Source organism: Thunnus thynnus, chromosome 4, assembly GCF_963924715.1.
Source record: "Thunnus thynnus chromosome 4, fThuThy2.1, whole genome shotgun sequence".
Lineage (NCBI taxonomy): Eukaryota > Metazoa > Chordata > Actinopteri > Scombriformes > Scombridae > Thunnus > Thunnus thynnus.
In genome coordinates, this window is record NC_089520.1 from 30,373,500 (window position 1) to 30,392,754 (window position 19,255).

At 41.7% G+C, this 19,255-nt stretch overlaps 1 protein-coding gene across 11 annotated transcripts in view; it reads right to left on the reverse strand.

Moving 5' to 3' along the window:
• foxp1b (forkhead box P1b) overlaps positions 1 to 19,255 on the reverse strand; it is a 159,448-nt gene that overhangs the window by 51,776 nt on the left and 88,417 nt on the right. For all 11 annotated transcript variants that reach the window (XM_067588292.1, XM_067588286.1, XM_067588289.1 and 8 more), the window contains one exon: positions 4,797 to 4,958. In XM_067588292.1, coding sequence (XP_067444393.1) covers positions 4,797 to 4,958 — 162 coding nt within the window. The remainder of the gene's footprint in view (positions 1 to 4,796; positions 4,959 to 19,255) is intronic.

The following is a 19,255-nucleotide window of genomic DNA, read 5'->3' on the forward strand; positions in this document are numbered from 1 at the left end:
CTCTTCTGAAGGATATTTGCCTAAAATATTGATAGCGACAGCACATCCTGGAGGTAAAGAGGCGAAGACAGCTAAACAATGTCAACATCCGTATATATGGGAAAAAAACCCTCTCTCACGTATGGATACACTTCAGCCACAACAGTTTAAAAGAAGGTACAAACTATGAACACTTTCGTCGGTGGGTATGTGAATTATTTCCTGCTCTGTGTGAAGCAACCTGCAGATTTGAACTTTAATAGACTGGTTAATCTTGGCAAGCTTAAAGCAGTCGTTAAGTGAATCAATTAGAAACTGGCAATGCTTTGATTTGGTTGAGTGTTTTGGGAGTGTGCCACCACTCCCCCCGTCTCTTCTTTCTCTTCCTCTTTTTTTCTTCCTGATAGTATTTTTTTCTACACCAAAATGCTTCAGATGTATTCAAACGGATATAAACTGAATATACAGGTTATATCAATACGCTCCTCTTGCCCAGGTTTCCCTTGTGTAAAGACAATCTCGCAGCAACTAACCCAGAACATTAATCCAGTCATGTGCTCATTGTCACCTCGCCAGTGGGCTACCACTGCCGTGCCACTTTGAGCCACTGGCCGACTGGGCTCCAGGAACACCTCAAAATGCTGCCTCAGATCACCCCGCAGCACTGGCTGAGCTCCAGCTGACAGGCTTCGGCCTAGTGCTCTAATGACTTACAGATTGGAGCGCTGTGGTATACATGTGTCAGGACAATGCCATGGGCCTACTGCAAAAACAGTAGGAGAGGGAGAGAAAGAGAGCCGGCGGCTTCTCTCTGTCCTGTCAGACAGAGGCTTGGCCCCTGGATTGTGTCACATCACGCTTCCCCCCAACAGACCACAAATGAAGGATGTGAACAGCGAACGCTGGGAGGAGGGGCATTGGAGAGGCGCTCTACAACTTAAAAGGCTTTCATCCTGTAAACTGAAAAGACATTATCTTTTGACCTGGAGATGCCCTCTGTGAGGCTGTACACTATGGTGTGAAAACACAGAGAGAGAAAGAGAGGGAAAGAAAAAGAAAAGCAAGTGGATAAAAAGAGTGTAAACTGAGGCTTCAACTGGTAGTAGTATAGATAAGGAAATTGTCCGCTGGCATGCTTTTGAAACATATTATCAGCAATTTCTCTGCGTCTGAAGAATAACAAGTGATGCACCTTTGACATCATCAAAATGTTCACTGCAACATTTATCAGAGAACAGTGAATAGTGTTTCTCATTTAAAAACAAAAGGCCATCACATAATTACAAAAATAAATATAAATAAAAATGAACCCCAAAGGACAGAGATGTTCATTTAGCTTTAAATACCTTACAAAGGAGCTCTTCACTTTAGTGTTGTGAAACATGAAAGCTCTTAACAGCATGTAATGTGACGTTATCTTTTTCCTTTACCCTTCTCTCAACTGAGCAGACTGTCTGTATGACACAAGTCAAAACTGCCTTTAACTAAAGCTACATTTGTTAAGCATAATGTAACTTTAATTCCAACATTATCCACCTGCCTCTCCATCTGACCATTCACATATTCTCATTACAATCAGTGCAGACAGAAACCAGTCAATGTCATTCAAGCAGGGTCCACACAGGGAACGTCAGCTGGCTGCTGGCCATACCTCACACTGTACCACTGACATGAATAATGGTGGCCAATCTCAGGCACAATCCTGGATCGGAAACAAGCGTAATCTGGGCATTACACTGATAGCAAAGACACCATGTTGACACAACATCTTCAGCCCAGCTGAATGCCGCATAATCCCCTGTAGGAGGTTGATGCCTTCCTAGGATCCCTTGCAATGAGGTGTAGTTAACCAGCCAGGCTCGTGAACAACACCACAAACGAGCTTCATTTTCCCCTCCCCCCACCACGGTGCTGGTGGACTATCAGCGAGGGTCCGACAGTGTTGTTCCTAATTACCTATTTCTCCACTCGTGATCCTGCGGCTGGCATAATTAGTTACCTGGGGCTGCAATCCAATTTGAAGTGATGACAAGAAAGTGATCCATGAAAAAGTAATAAGTTAAATCCAATTTCAGCCTGCCTCTAATTAAATGCACATGGAACTAATGAGTCAAACCCTACCATTTCACTGATAATGGTAATTAGCGGGGTGGGAGTTGCCGGCTCTCGTCGTTGTGCCACTGTAGGTGTGAAGCGCTAAAGGTAAAAGCGGCATGGATTCTTTTAATTACACGTGTCATTCTGTCAATGTAATTTACTGGCTTTTTGACCAGTCAAGTATGTTTAGCTGCTTTCCAGCCTGCGTAGCAGCTGTTTGTATATCTAGTCTGATTAAAGCGCCTCTAGGCTGGTGAGTATACAGAGGAGGCATTTTCATCCAGAGGCAGGGGTGGGCGGCGCAGGAGTGAGGGGGTGTTGGGGGGGGGCACCCCTGTTGGAGATATAAGACCAAAGAGCCATTTAATGCTGATCAAGGATTCTGAGGCTTGTTTGACTCATATTTTTTTCCCTTTACTACTCTACGCAGGTCATTTTTTTCAGATGTTCCGTATATACCGTGCTTCATTATTTTTGACTTGAATAAGAATGAATTGGAAAGTGAGTCACATCTCCAAATGAGTAAAAGTCTCTCTGCACATCTCCTCGTGCCTAATGGGAAGACCGCTGAGATGAATGGAGCCTCGTCCGCAGATCAGGTGCTTTTATGGGGTGTCAGCTTACTACACAGCCTCATAATTGTTGGATCATGTCTTTTGACGACCCAGTCCAGCTCAACAGAGAATCATTATCCAGGCTGTGTGATGGAGATAGTGAATGTTCTGTGTGAAGGGGGCTCCTCTAAGCACGGGTTTGTTCTTAAAAGAGGAAGTGAGATGAGAGTCAGACCGTTAGCCTCTGATGTTTCACAAAAAGTGTTTGTGAGAAAGACGGTGTGAGAAAAGAGAGAAAACACGAAAAAACTCAACACCAGAATACCATGAGTGGAGGGGGAAAAAAAAAAAAAAAGTAACACATACTCACACAGAACTGCACACTGATGTTTATGTATGAACACTTGGCTTTAACTGTGTGTGCATGTGTTTGTGGTGTGTTTAATTAGCAGAATATGTAATTCAGAGATAAACAAACACTTGTCTGGACCTGTGGCTTTTTCATAATGGCAGTTTCAACCCAGCAAAATGTAACATACAACATTAGAGAGCAGGCAATTTACGGTGTTAGATACTACAGCAAGCCTGCGCTCTCTTCACAAGAACCGGGCAGCAGAGGCGAGGGGAGGGGGGAAAGGGCCCGACTCTCTTTTCAATAGCTGAGTGACAGCTTGGCCAAGCTCTCTGTATACATTAATAAATTAGAATTTTAATTTTGTCTTTGTCTGCAGGAGATGGTCTAGTACTTCACTATGTACCAACAACTGGCTGTACGCTGGAATCTGCCGTTGTGGTCCCCTCTGTTGACCTCTGCAGCACAATTCCCTGCCAGGCTGGGGAAACTGTTTAGTTTGATCCTTTCAACTTATTTGAATCCTGACAAATATGCACACAACTGAAAGGTCATCACAGTCATATTTCATCCTCTGGAGCTATTCCGAAGACATCTGCACAACAAAGAGGCTTTTTCACAACCTGACATTAGACCTAGCTGCTACAATAGCTCATTAAAAAGGGCCCCCAATGGGATAGTAAGGGTATTAAATATTATATATATACACACATAGAGAACAGGGCCTCCGTATTAATTACCAAATATGCCCTGAAGTCGTTTGCAATTTCACACTGACACAAACAACCGCTCCTTGTTCAAACAAAGATATACATCTCTGAGGCAGCTGATCTGAAATTAACGTAAATATTGCATCAGATACGCAGCGCTGCTCATATTAAAAGCAGAACAAGATGAAAAATAAAAAAAAAAGATTTTTTTTTTTCCCCTGCAGTTTTTTCTTTGCATCACAAAGGCACTCCAAATAACTGTCCTACCTCTGCCAACCCTCACGCTCTCCCACCCCTTGTCCTCTCTCTTTACTCCACCTCCAACCCCTCCACCTGGACCACCCACCCCTCTTGTGGACTGCTCTATAGCACCTCCTGCTGCTGGTGGTAGGGACTTGCCTCCTCTTTTATTTCTGTTGTATGTGCGTGTCTGTATGCACAAAGCAATGATGAAAGGAAAACAGGGAAAGCATGGAGCTTCCTCTGCATGGCCAGACTCACTGCTCTGTGGGGGGAATAAAACTCTCTCACGTCTCCCTTTCCTCACCCTCATTTCCACACTTTCTCCTGCTTTTTACCCAGGCTCCACACCTCCTGAACTAATGCAGTGAATTAGGAAAGTCCAGTCCACTGCAGAAGTCAGGTTCACACAAACATGCTGATGTGTGTTACTGCACTGGAAAGATTCTGGTATTACTGGATGCACTCATGTGATCTAAACTGGCCTTTTCTAACAGTCTGGCCTATATATTTCGCAACAACCCTCATTTCTACACATTGCTGCCTCTAATGTTCATTGTCAAGATTTTGGTGACAAACAGTTGAGTCTGTTTGTGTGTGTGTGTGTGTGTGCTGGTAAATCACACATAATACGTGAGCATACATAACTGCAAATGTTGCACTGCCAATTTTAATTTCCTGTTTGTGAACTTAGCCTAGTGCTGTGCTTTTCTCGCACACTGTGTTCTAGAGAGAGTTGCATAAGTTCACTTCATTTTTTTTTTTCTTTATTTGAGCAACCACAAGGTCAAATAACCAAGCCATCTGATAATCACAAGTTAATAAATAAGAGAGTGTCTAACAATGACAACATATTTACAGTACCTGTAGGCTTTGGTGCTTGTCGTTGGCTTTGGGGGATTTGCGGCCAGTGTTTTGTTGAGACTGCAGTTGCTGTGACTGGGGTTGTTGCTGTTGCTGCTGCTGCTGCTGCTGTTGCTGCTGTTGCTGCTGCTGGAGGAGTATCTGCCGAGCCACTTGGAGAGCCTGAAAGAGAGAAATACGTAAAAAAGTTATTTTTAAAAAGCTGAATAGAAATGCTACAAGCAGATATGCTGAAAGTCCCTTGAGAACACTTTTATGCCTATTATCAGAGCTGATGTATCCCCTTACAACAATATTCCCCTGGCCTTCTGATAGATAACAAATAAACATCACAAACCATCTTTTCATACTTTTTCATTCAGAATCATGAAGCTAGGGCTGGCATAAACAATTTCTCCTCACACACAAATGAAAAAATGATCAGATGACAAAACAAATTCAGACAGAAAGAAGACAAAAAAAAATCAACTACATCCATCCAGGAGAAATATTTATGTTTATAAGTTGCACTTACAGCAAACACAAATTGTCAAAGACACTTATCAGTGCTTTTGATCCTCCTTTCGCTCTGCCAAACTCCCCCCCAGAAAGCAAATAAAAGGCTTTATGGCTGCTTCAAATATCTGTTAAAGGACATGGCCTTCTCAGTGGAAAACAAAATACAGTGCAGTCACATGTTTATTGCTCCAGCTACTCCCTTTTCCCTTACGATAAATAATCAAACATGCCATCCAGAGCAAACAAAGCTGGAGAGAGCTGGGGAAAAAAACACAGTGGTCTTGAAAACGGTCAGCGATACCAAGAAAAGCAAGCGTTGTGTTCCCACAGTGAGCTGGCCAGCCTCACACCTCCACCAGTAAACCATCTGGGTAAATAACTGGCCTCATTCTTTCCATGTTCCTCAGACGATTGCTCCCACAATTAAACAAACAGTCAGAGGCACATCCAAGCTCATCTCATAGACGGGCAATCTATACGTACTCCATTCTCAATCAATTCTCAATTATTTGAGAAGTTGAGTAATTGTAAAAGAAAATGCTAATATGTTTAACAAGAAAATGGTAAAAGAGAGAGAGCACAGAGCACAAAAGAGGAAAAAGTTAGAGTGTCGTGTGAACAAGTTAGTGAAACCTGTGAAACGCTGTGTGAAAGTAAGATATCTACAGAGAGAGAGAGCAAATAGAAAGCTGTGTGGAAGGATGAAGAGATAGAGATAACTTTGAGAATTGATCTCAGTGCCAGTAAAGTCAGACAATACTTTAAGACAGAAAGGAGAGAGACAGTCAGGGGTTTGGAGTGAACAGCTGTATGATGGTCTGTGTGTGGGTGTATGTATTGACCCTCCCAAAGACACGGCTGTCGGATGACATCATGAGGCATAAATATGACCACAGTCTACAAAGAGGCCACACTCCTGGCATTTCACCATGCTTAACTTTAAAGTACATAAATTCTCCTTCTCTCTGTCTTCCTCTGAGCTCTCATGTAAAGATAGATGATGCCACAGCAACATATCTCATTCTGCATGCCTAATTGTACTGTGCTTTGAAATTTGTGGAGGGGAACCCCCCTTGCACGCAAGTATACTCATAAAGAAAGTGTATAAATTGAAACTAAGAGCTATGTAAGCAAGATTCACTCCTACACGATGACAATATTTACATTTTACATTTGAGGCATTTAGCTGTTTTTACTCTAGAGCACTCGAAATAAAAAAGATGATGTGATCTGAACTGAAAAGGGATCGGAAAAGTACCAACGCATTGATAACATTGTGATACCGAGCGACGATATTTTTTCATCGCATTATGAAGCTTTTAATGATTAAAAAATGTTTGAAATGGAAATCGTTATTGACAGGCTTTGACATTTCAAAAGGCCTTTTTAATTAAAAAGCCCAATTAATTAAATGTTACTAAAATTCTAACACTTTAGGTGGAAATAATTTCTCCTTCACCTCCACTCACTGTTAAAAAACGAAAATAAAAATAATATATTTCAGCATGAAATTACAATATTCAGTAGCACCAAAGTATACCATACTTTGAACAACTGAAAAGCTTAAATATTAATACTTACATAATATTGGTAAAATTGTCATGTTTTGTCTGAGGTAGTGTTATAATTTTGTATTAGCAGCTCTAGTTGTCTGATATAAATGATCAATGATGCTAATATTTTCAGTGTTAGCTTCTACAGCATCATTATCTTAAAAGCTATCTTCAATGACTAACACAAATTCTAAGTGAAACACCCATAATTCATAAGGAAAAAAGCTGTTAGAAAATTGTTCACAACGCCCAAGGCGTGGTATTACGGGCACACTGAAGAGTAAACAAAGTTCGCTGTTTTCTTTTCCCCTGTAAGTGATGACACATGCAGTGAAATGTGTGTGTGGTGTGTGTGTGTGTCTGGGTTTACAACCGAGGGTGTTGGAACAAAGAGAGTTGAGTCAACAGGATATGATAGGAAGTTCAGACAGTAATGGATGAAGAGATACATTTCTGGGAAGTCTTCCCTCACTGTCATCTTCATAAGAAGAAAATAAAATAAAAGCAGACTACAGCCTGCTCAGTGATCAGTTACCACACCCAAACAAAGAGGAAATTGTGACACTGCAAAAAATGTGCAGTGTTAAAACAATCAAAAGTCAGAAGTACATTCATATTTAAATATAAATGATACTATGACTATGCTGTGATCTCATGGTGTTATTTTCAGAGTATTGATCGTCAGAATACAGATAACACCTAAGCTAGCCCACCAGTGTCCAGCTGTGTGTGTTAGTTAGTGTGTTTGAACTCAGGTTTCTCCAAGAACCATCTTTGTATACAGCAGTTATGTGATTTTGTACCATTACGATTGAGTGTGTTTAGCTTAAAACAGAAGAGTCACATGACAATTTAAACAATATGGCATTTTGCAACATTGGATGAAAATGGGAAAATGAACACAGCCTGCTGCTATTCATGTCAACAGCTTAATCAAATTATTTTTCCAATTAACATAACAGCAGTAATTATGGGATCATGCACTTAAAAACATAGTCAATGATCATCTTGACATTAGCAAATTAACTCAGATCTCGTTGCTGCCAGACAGCACATGCCTGGATATGTTGGCTTAATAACTGTACACTGTGACTTTTGAAAGCCAAAGATACACAATGAGTAGATGCTGTTGTTGTTATAAAAAATAATGAGACAAAAAGGCGAATGAGCAGAGAACCTGTGTTGTGGGGCCTTCTCCAAGCTTAGGAATGTTGCTGTCATGTTTGTCTTTTAAAAAGGCCACTGGAGCTGGCATGCCTTCGAGAGGCCTAATGCTGGGCTAAAATAACCTATTGTGAACTGTCACTGCGATGTTTACACAGCACCCTCTCCTCTATTTCAGAGCTCACCCCTCCTCCTCCTCTGGAATTTATCTTCTTTTGATCTTCCATTTAAAGGTACTGGATGCTTGATAGACATGCAAGTCTAAGAGCTGCTCCAGCCAAATGTGATAAACTGGAAACTGATGACAGGCGCAAAGCATCTGAAGCACAGAGAAATGAGGGGTAAAGCATCTTTTCTGGGCGCTATAATAGTCCAAATCAAGTGACAGATCAGGTAAACCGATCACTTACAGAAAAAATGTTCAAGCCAGATAATGGTACAAAGTGACTACCTGAGAACTACGCAGATGTTTTGAACTTGACAGAATTATACATTTAATTTTTATTCCTGCATGAAGAGAAAAAAATTCATAATCTAAATCGACCTTAAAATAGGAGCCAAAAAAGCAGGCTTTGTGATATTCTGTATGTTGATTCACAAATTGGATTTGTGTTGGTTACATCACCTTCTGTGTAAGCATACAAGACTACAGTAGCCCTTTTATAATCTCAAACTGAGGTTGTTGTGTGGGTTACGCGTACATATTTTCTTACACAAATACACACACACACACACCATAGAGGGAGTGAACCCTGCAGGTGCTTTTGATTAGAAAACACCCTCCAGCACATTACAAGGCTGTATCAGCAACAAAGACTGTGCAATTTGGTATCCTTGTCATTTGCAATCCTCTTTTATTTTCCCCATTTCAAATGCGTTCAAAGTTCACACCCTCTTCCTCATGTTAATGCAACTTCCTCAATAAACAACAGGCGTTTTATCTGCATCTACTTTCACACCATATTAGTGAATAGAGGCAGGAGCGTCTCTTATGTCCCTGGGCTATCAAGCTGTGATAAGGGAACTGCTAAGTACTGGATGTCTTTATGTGCAGCCTGCACATGTGGATTATTTACAGGCTTTGGGGTTTCCTGCTGCTAAAGCCAGCTCTGGGTGTCTTACAAATCCCTGCTCAGAGCATTGCCACACAGTCAAGCCTGCTCTCTGCTGAAACCCTCACTGCACCTTTTCCCACAACGACAAAAAACAGACATATTTCAGATACGTCCCTCTCTGCTCTCTACTTTGTGCAACTTTATTGACCTACTGTAACAATCGAAAATAGTACCAACAGCCCAAATCCAAGGGAGGCATCAGAGAGAATCACTCCATTTGCTTCAAGTGTGACAGATACACACCACTCACATCACATTCTCCAAATGACAGAAAACAAATGTGATACGTGGTCTGAAAATACAGATGATGTCAGTTTCTGTGGATGGGAAAATGTTCAGGAGGGAATCATTCAGGGTGTTTCCATCGGGAGTCAGACAGTGAGAAAAGACGGGGCCATCGTTGTTTGTTCAGGCCCATCAACAGAGAGACCTCTGTAGTTCTACAAACGTCCAGCTCCTCTCACCACAGCTGGGGAAGACCTTGAACGTGAAATGGTTTCAAGCAGATTGCTCCTAATTGCTAGAAGATGTGCAAGCAGGTGTAACCGGATCCCTGCGGCCACTGAGTGAAAAGGAGAAGGAACGAGATGTGCATCTGTTTGTGTGCTTCCGTACTTGTGTGTGTGTGGGTGTGTGTCTGCGTGTGTGCTTCAGTGTATTTACTCAATAGCCACGTTTCGCCAGCCTTTATTAGGCAGGAGAGTGTGGCTCAGAGACAGCCAGCAACAACACGAGTAATAGGTTAGCTCTTAATGTAGTCCGGCTCAGAAGACACCGGGCCCTCTGGTTTCACTCTGCAGCCTCTGCGGGGCTTCAACAACACTGGCCTAAATGTCAAGGTTATCTGCTCGACTTTCTGACTGATCGCACGTCTCAGCTCACCTGACATTTATCACTTCTGCTGTTTCCTTTTCAAAGACGAGACCCTCTGCTCCTCAGTGCTAGCCTAATACGGCCAAGAGGCCATGTCCTTCTTCAACTCACATAAGTTGCTAGCATGTTAAGCTAATATAACATCCTTCCACAGGAAACCAAAGAAACCAAAGTCATCCGTTCATTTCAAGTTATATGGCGATTGTAGCCAATAGAAATAAAAAATTTAAAAAAAAACAAAAAAAACAAACTGGGCAGCATAACTAATCCTGTGTTCACAATATGACTGATACCAGGTATAGTGTTAGAGGGGTGTTGACTATGCAAACATATAGTAATGGAATTCACTGGGAATACTTGTCATTTTAATTGAAATGCATAACATTTTTTAATTTTTTGGTGGGGGGTGATTTTTAAACATGTAAGCGGATAAGCAGTGAGGATCATGTCTATTTATATTAATTGCATTTTTTTCTTTCTTTTCCCCTCACTAATACAGACGTTTATCTGCAATGCAAAGCAGGGAAAGTCTGGTTTCCCACTAAGTATATAATTAATGCCATTTCCAAAAAGCCACTCCACATGGAAAACAGGCCTTGATGCTCAAACCTTGCGCATTACAGGGTCCTCGCAACAACACTCTCCAGTCTGTGTTTAGATTTCCAAACTAATTCATGTAGAATACATAAATAAATCAACGTTTTATACCCACTTCAAACCATTAGATTCCCTTCCTTCGCTGCACTTTTCAACTAATCTATTAATATTTATGACAACACTAAACATTTCAAACATCCACGTTTAAACAATAAGGCAGCGCATGCACTTACATAACAAAATCTGACTTCAATAAAAACCCCATTTTGTTTGTCCAACACACCTCCCCCCCGTAACCCCCCTCTCTATCCCCATAACAGGTAATGTAGTGCCCTGACAAAAAAAAATGACTGTAAGAAAAACAAGACGAAAGCAAAGTTATTAACTGTGAGTGGAGATAGAAGAGAGGGGGCTGTGAAGCAGGACTGATGATGGAGGGAGTGGAGTGAAAAGACAGAGAGGGGTGGAGGGGAGGGGGGGCAGACAGATGGGGGAAGAGAATAAGAGTGTGAAACAGAGAGCGAGAGAGAAAAGAGAGGTAAAAGAGTGAAAGGCAGATGTAAAAAGAGGAAGAAAGGGAGGAGAATGCAACAGAGGGGAGGAGGAGTTTGCAGGAGGTGCCGAGTGGAGGGTAAACAGTGCCCCAACAAGGCGGTTCGGGCGCTCGGAGCCTGGTACAGAGGGGTCATCCCCCCTTCCACCCCCCCAACCCGGCGAGGTCAGCTCAGCTATGCAGGCCTGACAGCTTCCGTTTGCTGTGTGCTCGGCGTTTGTTTGGATTCCCCAGCCTTGCTTAGCCAGCAGCTTAACAACAGATGGCTAAAGAAGGCCTCTATTCAGAGTGGTCTGCATCAGAAAATCACACGAAGGAAAGTACACAAGCTGCAGACAAAACACACAGTCACACCACAAGCACACATGCAAATGACATAGATTGTCAGAGTTGCACATGCAGCAAATGGGAGAACAGCAAATAAGGTTTTGCTTGCTGCAAACAGTTATTTCATTGCCTACAGAAATGCATGCAAAACACACAGTGATGAGACACTTGAAGGGACACATGCAACAACATGCAAGTGAGCACATACACAAGCAGCACGGTGTTGTCTGATTATGCCAAACAACTTCCTGGGATGATTCAATAACTGAGCAGATCTCAGTGAAAGCATTTCCGTCCCCCGCCATTATTAAACGAATACTGTGTTTATTACAGCTTTAGTGCGGTGTAAACTCATAAACACCCTCCCAGAGTACAAGAGGAGCTGTCAACTAAATATTGTTTCTCTCATGAGTCGCTCTTCCACCTCAATTACGCCTTTCAACTTCACAGGCTCAGTATGATGAAGTGGCAGTAAAAATCATTCACATTAATACACCATTGTGCATCTGCTGCTAAAGGTAATTAAAGAAGTAAATGACTCATAAGAATAGACATATTAGCCGCAAAATGAAAGGCAACTGGGCTGCCTCATGAAAATATGTACCATTAAGATACTGCATTTTCATATTGGGGTAATCAGCTCCACTAGTCTGATGCTGATTTAATCCACTCCAGTGGAAAGTCTATCAGCGCACAGCCGCGTATCACTGTCTCTCTTATGTCTACCCGCCAAGAGCCAGGCATTCAACTTTCGCATTGCCTGTGAATGACTCTACTAAAGGAGGGAGGTCACACACACAGGCATATCAGTCAGATGAGCAGTCGGTGTTTAGGTGTCATTTAGACGGTAGGCAGATGGAGAGAAAAAGAACAAAAGAAGTATGAGAGAGAGAGAGGAGTTTACAGTGAGAGCTAAAAAGAGTTTAAAAAAAAAAAAATAAGGGAGGCAAAAGCACAAGTGATCTGGGAACAATGCAGCTGGTAGATCTCAGCTGCCCCTCTCTCCCTGACCTTAGCTTTTTGTTCTGAGCATATGATGCCTAAGGATGCCCACCACTGAATACAGCGATAATATCCGTCAAGTTGATAAAGTGGGAGGAAAAGAGCAGAGGCATGCCAACTGTGCTGGGTACTTAGATGGACTGTTAGAAAACACGCGCTCCTCCCGATTGCATCTTTGTTGGAAGTGTTGCATCACTTTGTAGCGGGGAGTGTTGTGCTTGGGAAAATGGGCGCTTCCAAAAACCCAGCGTGAGACCTAGAATACTGTGAGCTGATTTTATCATGTGTGAATGATATTGTTTAGAATGGGAAGATCTATCTGCCCTGGTCTCATAGACGGAGGACTCAACATTATTGATACACTCGAGACTTCCAGGATACGACCAGTAAAACCCCTAAATCTTCCAATTTAGTTGCGGTGAATATAGATGAATGTAGTCTACACACAACTATAGGATGGTGCTTGAGGAGAGAAAGAGGGATCAGACAGTTGCCACAGTCATGGAGCGTCACAGTGCTCGGGGTCTCTGTGTTGTCAGCTGACCACTCTTCGGCCTCTACACCACAGGGCGTGTTGCTTAACTCTGTGTAGATGCAAAAGTAACTCATGAATAATCCCGCTAATCAGTAAAGAAGACAACAAGCATGACAGTGCCTACAGCAAACTTTGACTGTTTTCTGGAAGATGGATTAATAATGACATCTGCCAAGACGAGTGTCTACTCAAAGTATTTGTTTAAAGGTCCCATATTGTAGAAAATGTCTTTTCTGATTATAAAGCAGTTCTACGTGTTATATAAATACTGTGAAAGTATGAAAATGCTCAGTCCACAGAGAAATGCACACAGCCCGTAAACAGAAACTGCGCCTTTAAACAAACTGTTTGGACTTCCGTAGGGTTGTGATGTCACAATTATACGCTCAACGTTTGCCTTGGAGGGGCACTTGCTCCATTTCGGTTCAGTGTGAGAGTCTCTACTGCGTTTTGCTGTCATTTACGTTCGCGCTAGTTTCTCTCCTCTTCTCTGCTCTCTGTGTTTCAAAACACAAACACACACAGAGCAGAGCAGAGGAGAGACAGTCGTGGAGAAAACGCTGCGAAGTTGTTGGATGTCAGGAAGCAACTTTGTCATTGCACAGCCTTCCAAAGGTTGGATAAGATTATCGTAAGCAGTGGCCATCGCAATTTACTGGTGAGTTTTACCCAGAGCCCTGGTTTTACCTAGCTACAGTAGGCTACAATCCGTTGCCTGCGGCTGGCCTGCATCACTCAGAAAGCAGTCAAACAATCAGAGGAGAGGGGCACTGAGCAGACACAAAACAGCTTGTTCTTGCTAGAGCTCCAGAGAGGAGTTTGAGAGATATGTAACACTATATAGAGATGGTTTTTGGTACTTAAAACCACAAGAATATCTTCTTATGGACAGCAAGACTTCAAATAAAACACCGGAAAAGTGTAAACTATGGGACCTTTAAAGCATCCTGTTGATTTCATTGAGAAACAAAATAAAATCCCTCCTTTTGGCAGCTTTTCTTTTAGGTATGCTGCATTAAAAACAACCATACTAAAGCTTTTTATGATAAGGCTTTCTGTGGTTTTTGACTGTACATCTTTTCCCACTGATGCTCACTGCCTTGAACTGTCCTGACCTGAGACCTAACACATCATGAGCTGCTGAGGGAGAATTCCCAGTGTGTGTATGTGGAGCGAGAGTTCCTCCGAAGGAGAGGATTTTCTATAAATCACAGGCCAGTCCAATTGGCTATGGATTGAGTTGCAGCAGGGAGAGACAGCTCCCTGGGAATAGCAGTGTCTCTGTTGAAGTCATTCCAAGACGGGTAATATGATCCTATGCCGCCAGGAATAAAGGAAGGGAAGAGAAAAGGAGGAAAAAAAAATCAGATTGCTCCGGCCATAAAGAGGAGTAATCTCCAGCAGGGTCTAGACACATCACCCATCACACTGGACTGTAATGTATTATAGTCTCACAGGCAGATGATGTGACAGATGGTGGGCTTAACTTTTTGGTTGTTCTAAACCAGTTTTTTCTTACACATTTTTTTAATTGATACAGTAGAAAGAAGTGTAAGGGAAAACAAAGGATTGTCAGTTCTGGATCCATAATCAACGAAGACCCTTGCTCTTTTTTTTTTTTTTTTTTTTTTTTTTTTGGACAGATTTCAATATAGATAAAAATGTGATGTACTGTGGTCAGCATGAAAAGTTAAGTAACTGCTTTTCTAATTGCCAGAATGGTTTTTACTGCATGCAAATGTAATCAAGAAGATGCAGCACAACAAAACCACCTGGCTGAGGCTCATTTGGTGAGAAGTGAACCATGGGTTACAGCAGTGATGGAAACACAAGTATCCCACAGGCATAAACTGTGTGCTTGAGCAAGAGGCTTAACCACTTCAACTTAAAGTCCAGTAGAGCACCCTCTCAACCTCCAACCCAACATGTAACCAAATGGAAAGTTTGTTTACTTTGTGCTGACCGTTGACGTAGCATAAAAACACCTGGGAAATGACACCTGCTTTAGATGATGTGCACTAAAACAATTCAACACAACAACCAAGTTAACGGTATAATAGGGCTTGTATTCTGCAGTGTGGGGGTGTATTTGGGGCTGAGAGAGAGAGTTTAGCCTAAAAAACCAGCCCGGTCTCTTCAATCTGCATATAAATAACACAACTTTACACTTTCAAATTATGTACAGTGCATATGCCAAAGTCAAATTTTGTGTGCAGGTGATATGCCAATCCTTCCCAGGGAGGTGATGTCAATATAACGCGACTTTCTTTTATTTTATAAGGTGATTTTTGGCTTATTAGGAGCAGGTGGTTGGGTTGATGGCTGGATAATTTGTTGGTAAAAAGTTGCAAAAGCAGCAGGAGAGCCCCTTTCTAGACCACCAACCGGACATCTTCAACGTTACATCAGACATCTTAACCACAGATTTTTGGTGTCATGTTGTGCATTTTAACCAAAGATTTGAGACATTTTTACCACATTTTACTGTTTACTTTTAACCCAAACCATAATCTTTCCCTAACCCTAACCAAGTATTTTTTGTGCCTAAACCTAACCAACGGCATTTAATGAGATGTGAAAACGTTAAAAATGCAGCGTTAAATTGGCATATCACCTGCAAACAAAATTGGACTTATGCCCTATTAGCTTATGCGCTGCACGAAATTTGTGTGTAAAATCGCATTATGTGTACGCAGATCAGGTTGACAAGATGGTTTAATGTTACACATCCAACCAAAGCTGCAGCCAATTTACAATTCATTTGGAAAAACTCACCTGTAGATGAAAAATGCCAACAATGCTGTCTTGTTCTGCACTAAATCTTTAGCAAGTCATGTATCTCTCAAGTCAGCTAGCTGATTAATGAACCTGACCATCATGGACTAACAGTGAAGCCCAGTAGAGTAGTATTCCATCCCTCTCTTTGAAATATTGACAGCCGTTAAGAAGCATTTCAACCAGGAAATAAATGTATTAACATTTAAGGAAGAGCAAGGGACTGATGGCAAGGCCACCAACACCATTAATACACATTTAATGACAAATTTATGTTTTTGAGTTTCCCGTAACTTTAAGGCAGCAACTGGTCTCCAGTTGTTTAAGTACAATCTATCTATCACTGAAGATAAAATCTGCGGGCATCAGAAGGACACAGTTGTCTGAGACTTAAGGTTACATTGGCTAAGCACATTGACAGTTCACAATTCTGATTTGCAAACCCTCTTTCATTTGAGTCTTTTTCTGGAGTGTTTACAGACTAACAAGTCATGAAAAAAATGTCCTTTGAGTGTAAGCACTTTCCCATACCACCTCTAGCTTAATTAACATGCGAAGTGCAATGTGACAGAATTGGCCACCCTCAATCTGCCTGAGCCACCTTCAGCTTTAGGCGCTGAGACCTGCAGGCTGCAGGCTTCAATAAATGTCGCAGGAGAAGTTATGCACTAAGCTCGAAGGGCTTACATAAACATGTGATGGAAATATCAAACAATGGCAAACTGAGAGAATAGACAGGAGAAAAAAAAAACAAAAACAGATTCTAATGTGATTTGAGCACCAGTTGAATTAGTGCAATTGGGTGAATAACTTGTCCAGATGTTTAATTTTCATTGATGACTGAACATTGCATCTATACAATAAATCACCATCCCCCTGTTTTTCACAGAGAGAGACTTGGTAATGGCTGGTGTGAATAAGAGGTAAGCCCAAAGTAAAATGCAGGTGGCAGAAGTAGCCTAAACAACAAGCACTGCAGGAACCAAGGGCATGTGGGCTATAGAGCTGCTGGGGTGGTGGGCGGGGGGATGACAGACTGCTGTTCAACTCCATTAGCTGCTATGTGAGAGGGGTGCATCTAGCAGCACACGACCTGTGAAGAATCTTAGATCTCACTCTATCTTGGAATGGGGATTGCCGCATTAATTCTAGGAAACTGTAATCTCTCAAGCAAATCAAATTACTCTCATTAAGCGCAAGAAGAAAACTGCCTCTGTAATAAGTATGTATAAAAAGTATTTATTACCAATAATCACCTCTTTAATATGAGCTAGCTTACAACGGCTTTTATTTTTGCTGATTAAGTTTAAAAATGGGGAAACAAGGAAGGGCACATGCTCACGGACGCATACACATGGCGTTCACACACACTTTCCGACACACACAAACACACACACACACACACTAATACACAGCTCATGGAGTTTATGAGAGCGGTTGATACAGTGATTAAAGGGGAGGGTAGAGGGATACAGTGCTTGAGGGCCTTGGAGAGGACGTGCCTCACCTAGTCATAAAAACACACCTCTGTCTTTAAGCCAGCACCAGAATCGCTCTCAGTGGGTTCACTCGGAGGTGAATCACTAAAGAATTTACATGCAAAGTAGCACATGTCATCACCCAGACAATGCGCTTGCACACATATCGTTGCACTGTAACTTGGCATACACTCGCTGACCGCCACATATTTGCAACGGTTTGCGAGGTTGACGGCCTGACCCAGGGCAGGCGCTCTCAGATCAGCGCTATTTCTGAAATACACACAGCTGCTGCAGACTTTTTCCACCTCTTCATTTGCATAATTTGTGTATTTACAAGCCTAACCATTCCAAACAGCCAACAGTATGTTAATGTTATGGATGTATGATTTTTAAACAGTAAATAAAGCAAAATAACTTTGTAGGCATAACAACTCTGGTGGGAGGTAAAGTCTTTGCTCTTCTTCCAGGATATGACATCATTCCACATAGTACAAGCTGCCAAGTATAATTGCTTTGCTGGTAAATGTAAGAGACACAGATTTCCTCCCTCCCTGTTTGAAGCAAGTTTCAAGTATTTTATTCTTTATTCACATGACTAATTAATTACATCTAAAAAAAAAAAAAAAAAGCTAAAAGACAAAAACACATCAAAATGGATGATAAAAACGATTTGCCTCTACAAAATCAATTAGGACTGGGGGTCAGTGGGTCATTCATTTACTGGTTCAGCATAATTACCTGTTTTTCTTCCCCTCATTTACTCCTTTATTCATCTGGGACACCGATGTCCCCGCAAACCAAAAGAACACACTTTTTGTGATTATTCAAATTAAACATCGATTCCTGAGAGAAAATGTCTGTAAAACTACGATGCGCCAAAGCTAATGTGCTCCAAAAACAAACTCCCCTGAAGCCAAATGAGGGAATTCTATTAGATGTCAGCCTACATACTGTAAATTTCAATTTGACTTGCCCAATCAGGTTATAAATAAAAAAATAAAAAATACAGAATCAAATTAGAAATCACAATTTGATCTTCTGGAATATGAATTATGATGAAGTAATGCTCAACTGCGTACCTATGCTTCCATCTGATATGAGTGCTTGGCAAGAGGATAAGTTACAGCAGTACTGTTGCCCTGTGGCTACAAATCACTGCTGGTGTTTCTTTGACTGTCGATCAAAGAGACTGCATCCACTCCTGTCTGTCCTGTCTGCTATGATTCATAGTGGTAGATGGGGGAGGTGAGATGGAGAGAAGGAGGATCATGGCTGACTGTAGATGTTCTTTCCTTCTTTTGAAGAAAGCTGTAAAGACCTTTATAAACTGAGTTGCTCCTATATAAAGTAAAAGGTGCTGGTCTTTTAATAGACAGACGCATTTATCATGTTTAACACATAAAAGCAGACTCAGTTAGTCCGCCTGCAGAATATCACATTAACACTTTGTAAACATCCACCCATAAAGATAATTATTTTGATTGCGAGACTCTTGTGAGGCTTTTCTTCCCCTCCTCAACATCTGGTTAAAATATGGGGCAAGCACTGGCTTCCTGGCTCCCGCTCAGGTGGTTAAAATAGACTGCACACATGCACACATACACATAGAGTGGTGGGTAACTTTAATTTTTTCCCCCTCTAGTTTACTTCTTTTTTTTTTTTTTTTCACTTGGTGGCGAGTCAGCGAAAAGGCAATAGCTGTGGCTCCCCACATCGCACCTGCCAGGAAGCGATCCTTTTCTCTTCAGCCAGAGAGGCTGCTGGGATATGCCAGGACATGCAGCTGTGGCGTGAGCTTTAAGCTCAATGCTCCTACAGGCAGGGCATGGGGAGGTACAGAGGCGCACATGTCAGTTTTTCATTCATGAGTTATACAGCCAGCAAAGACTTGGAATCACCTGCAGTTGTGATCCAAAGCAAATATGTTTAAGGCCAAAATGCTTGATTTAAGGAAGAATCGTCACTTAGTTTAAATGGCAAAAAGGA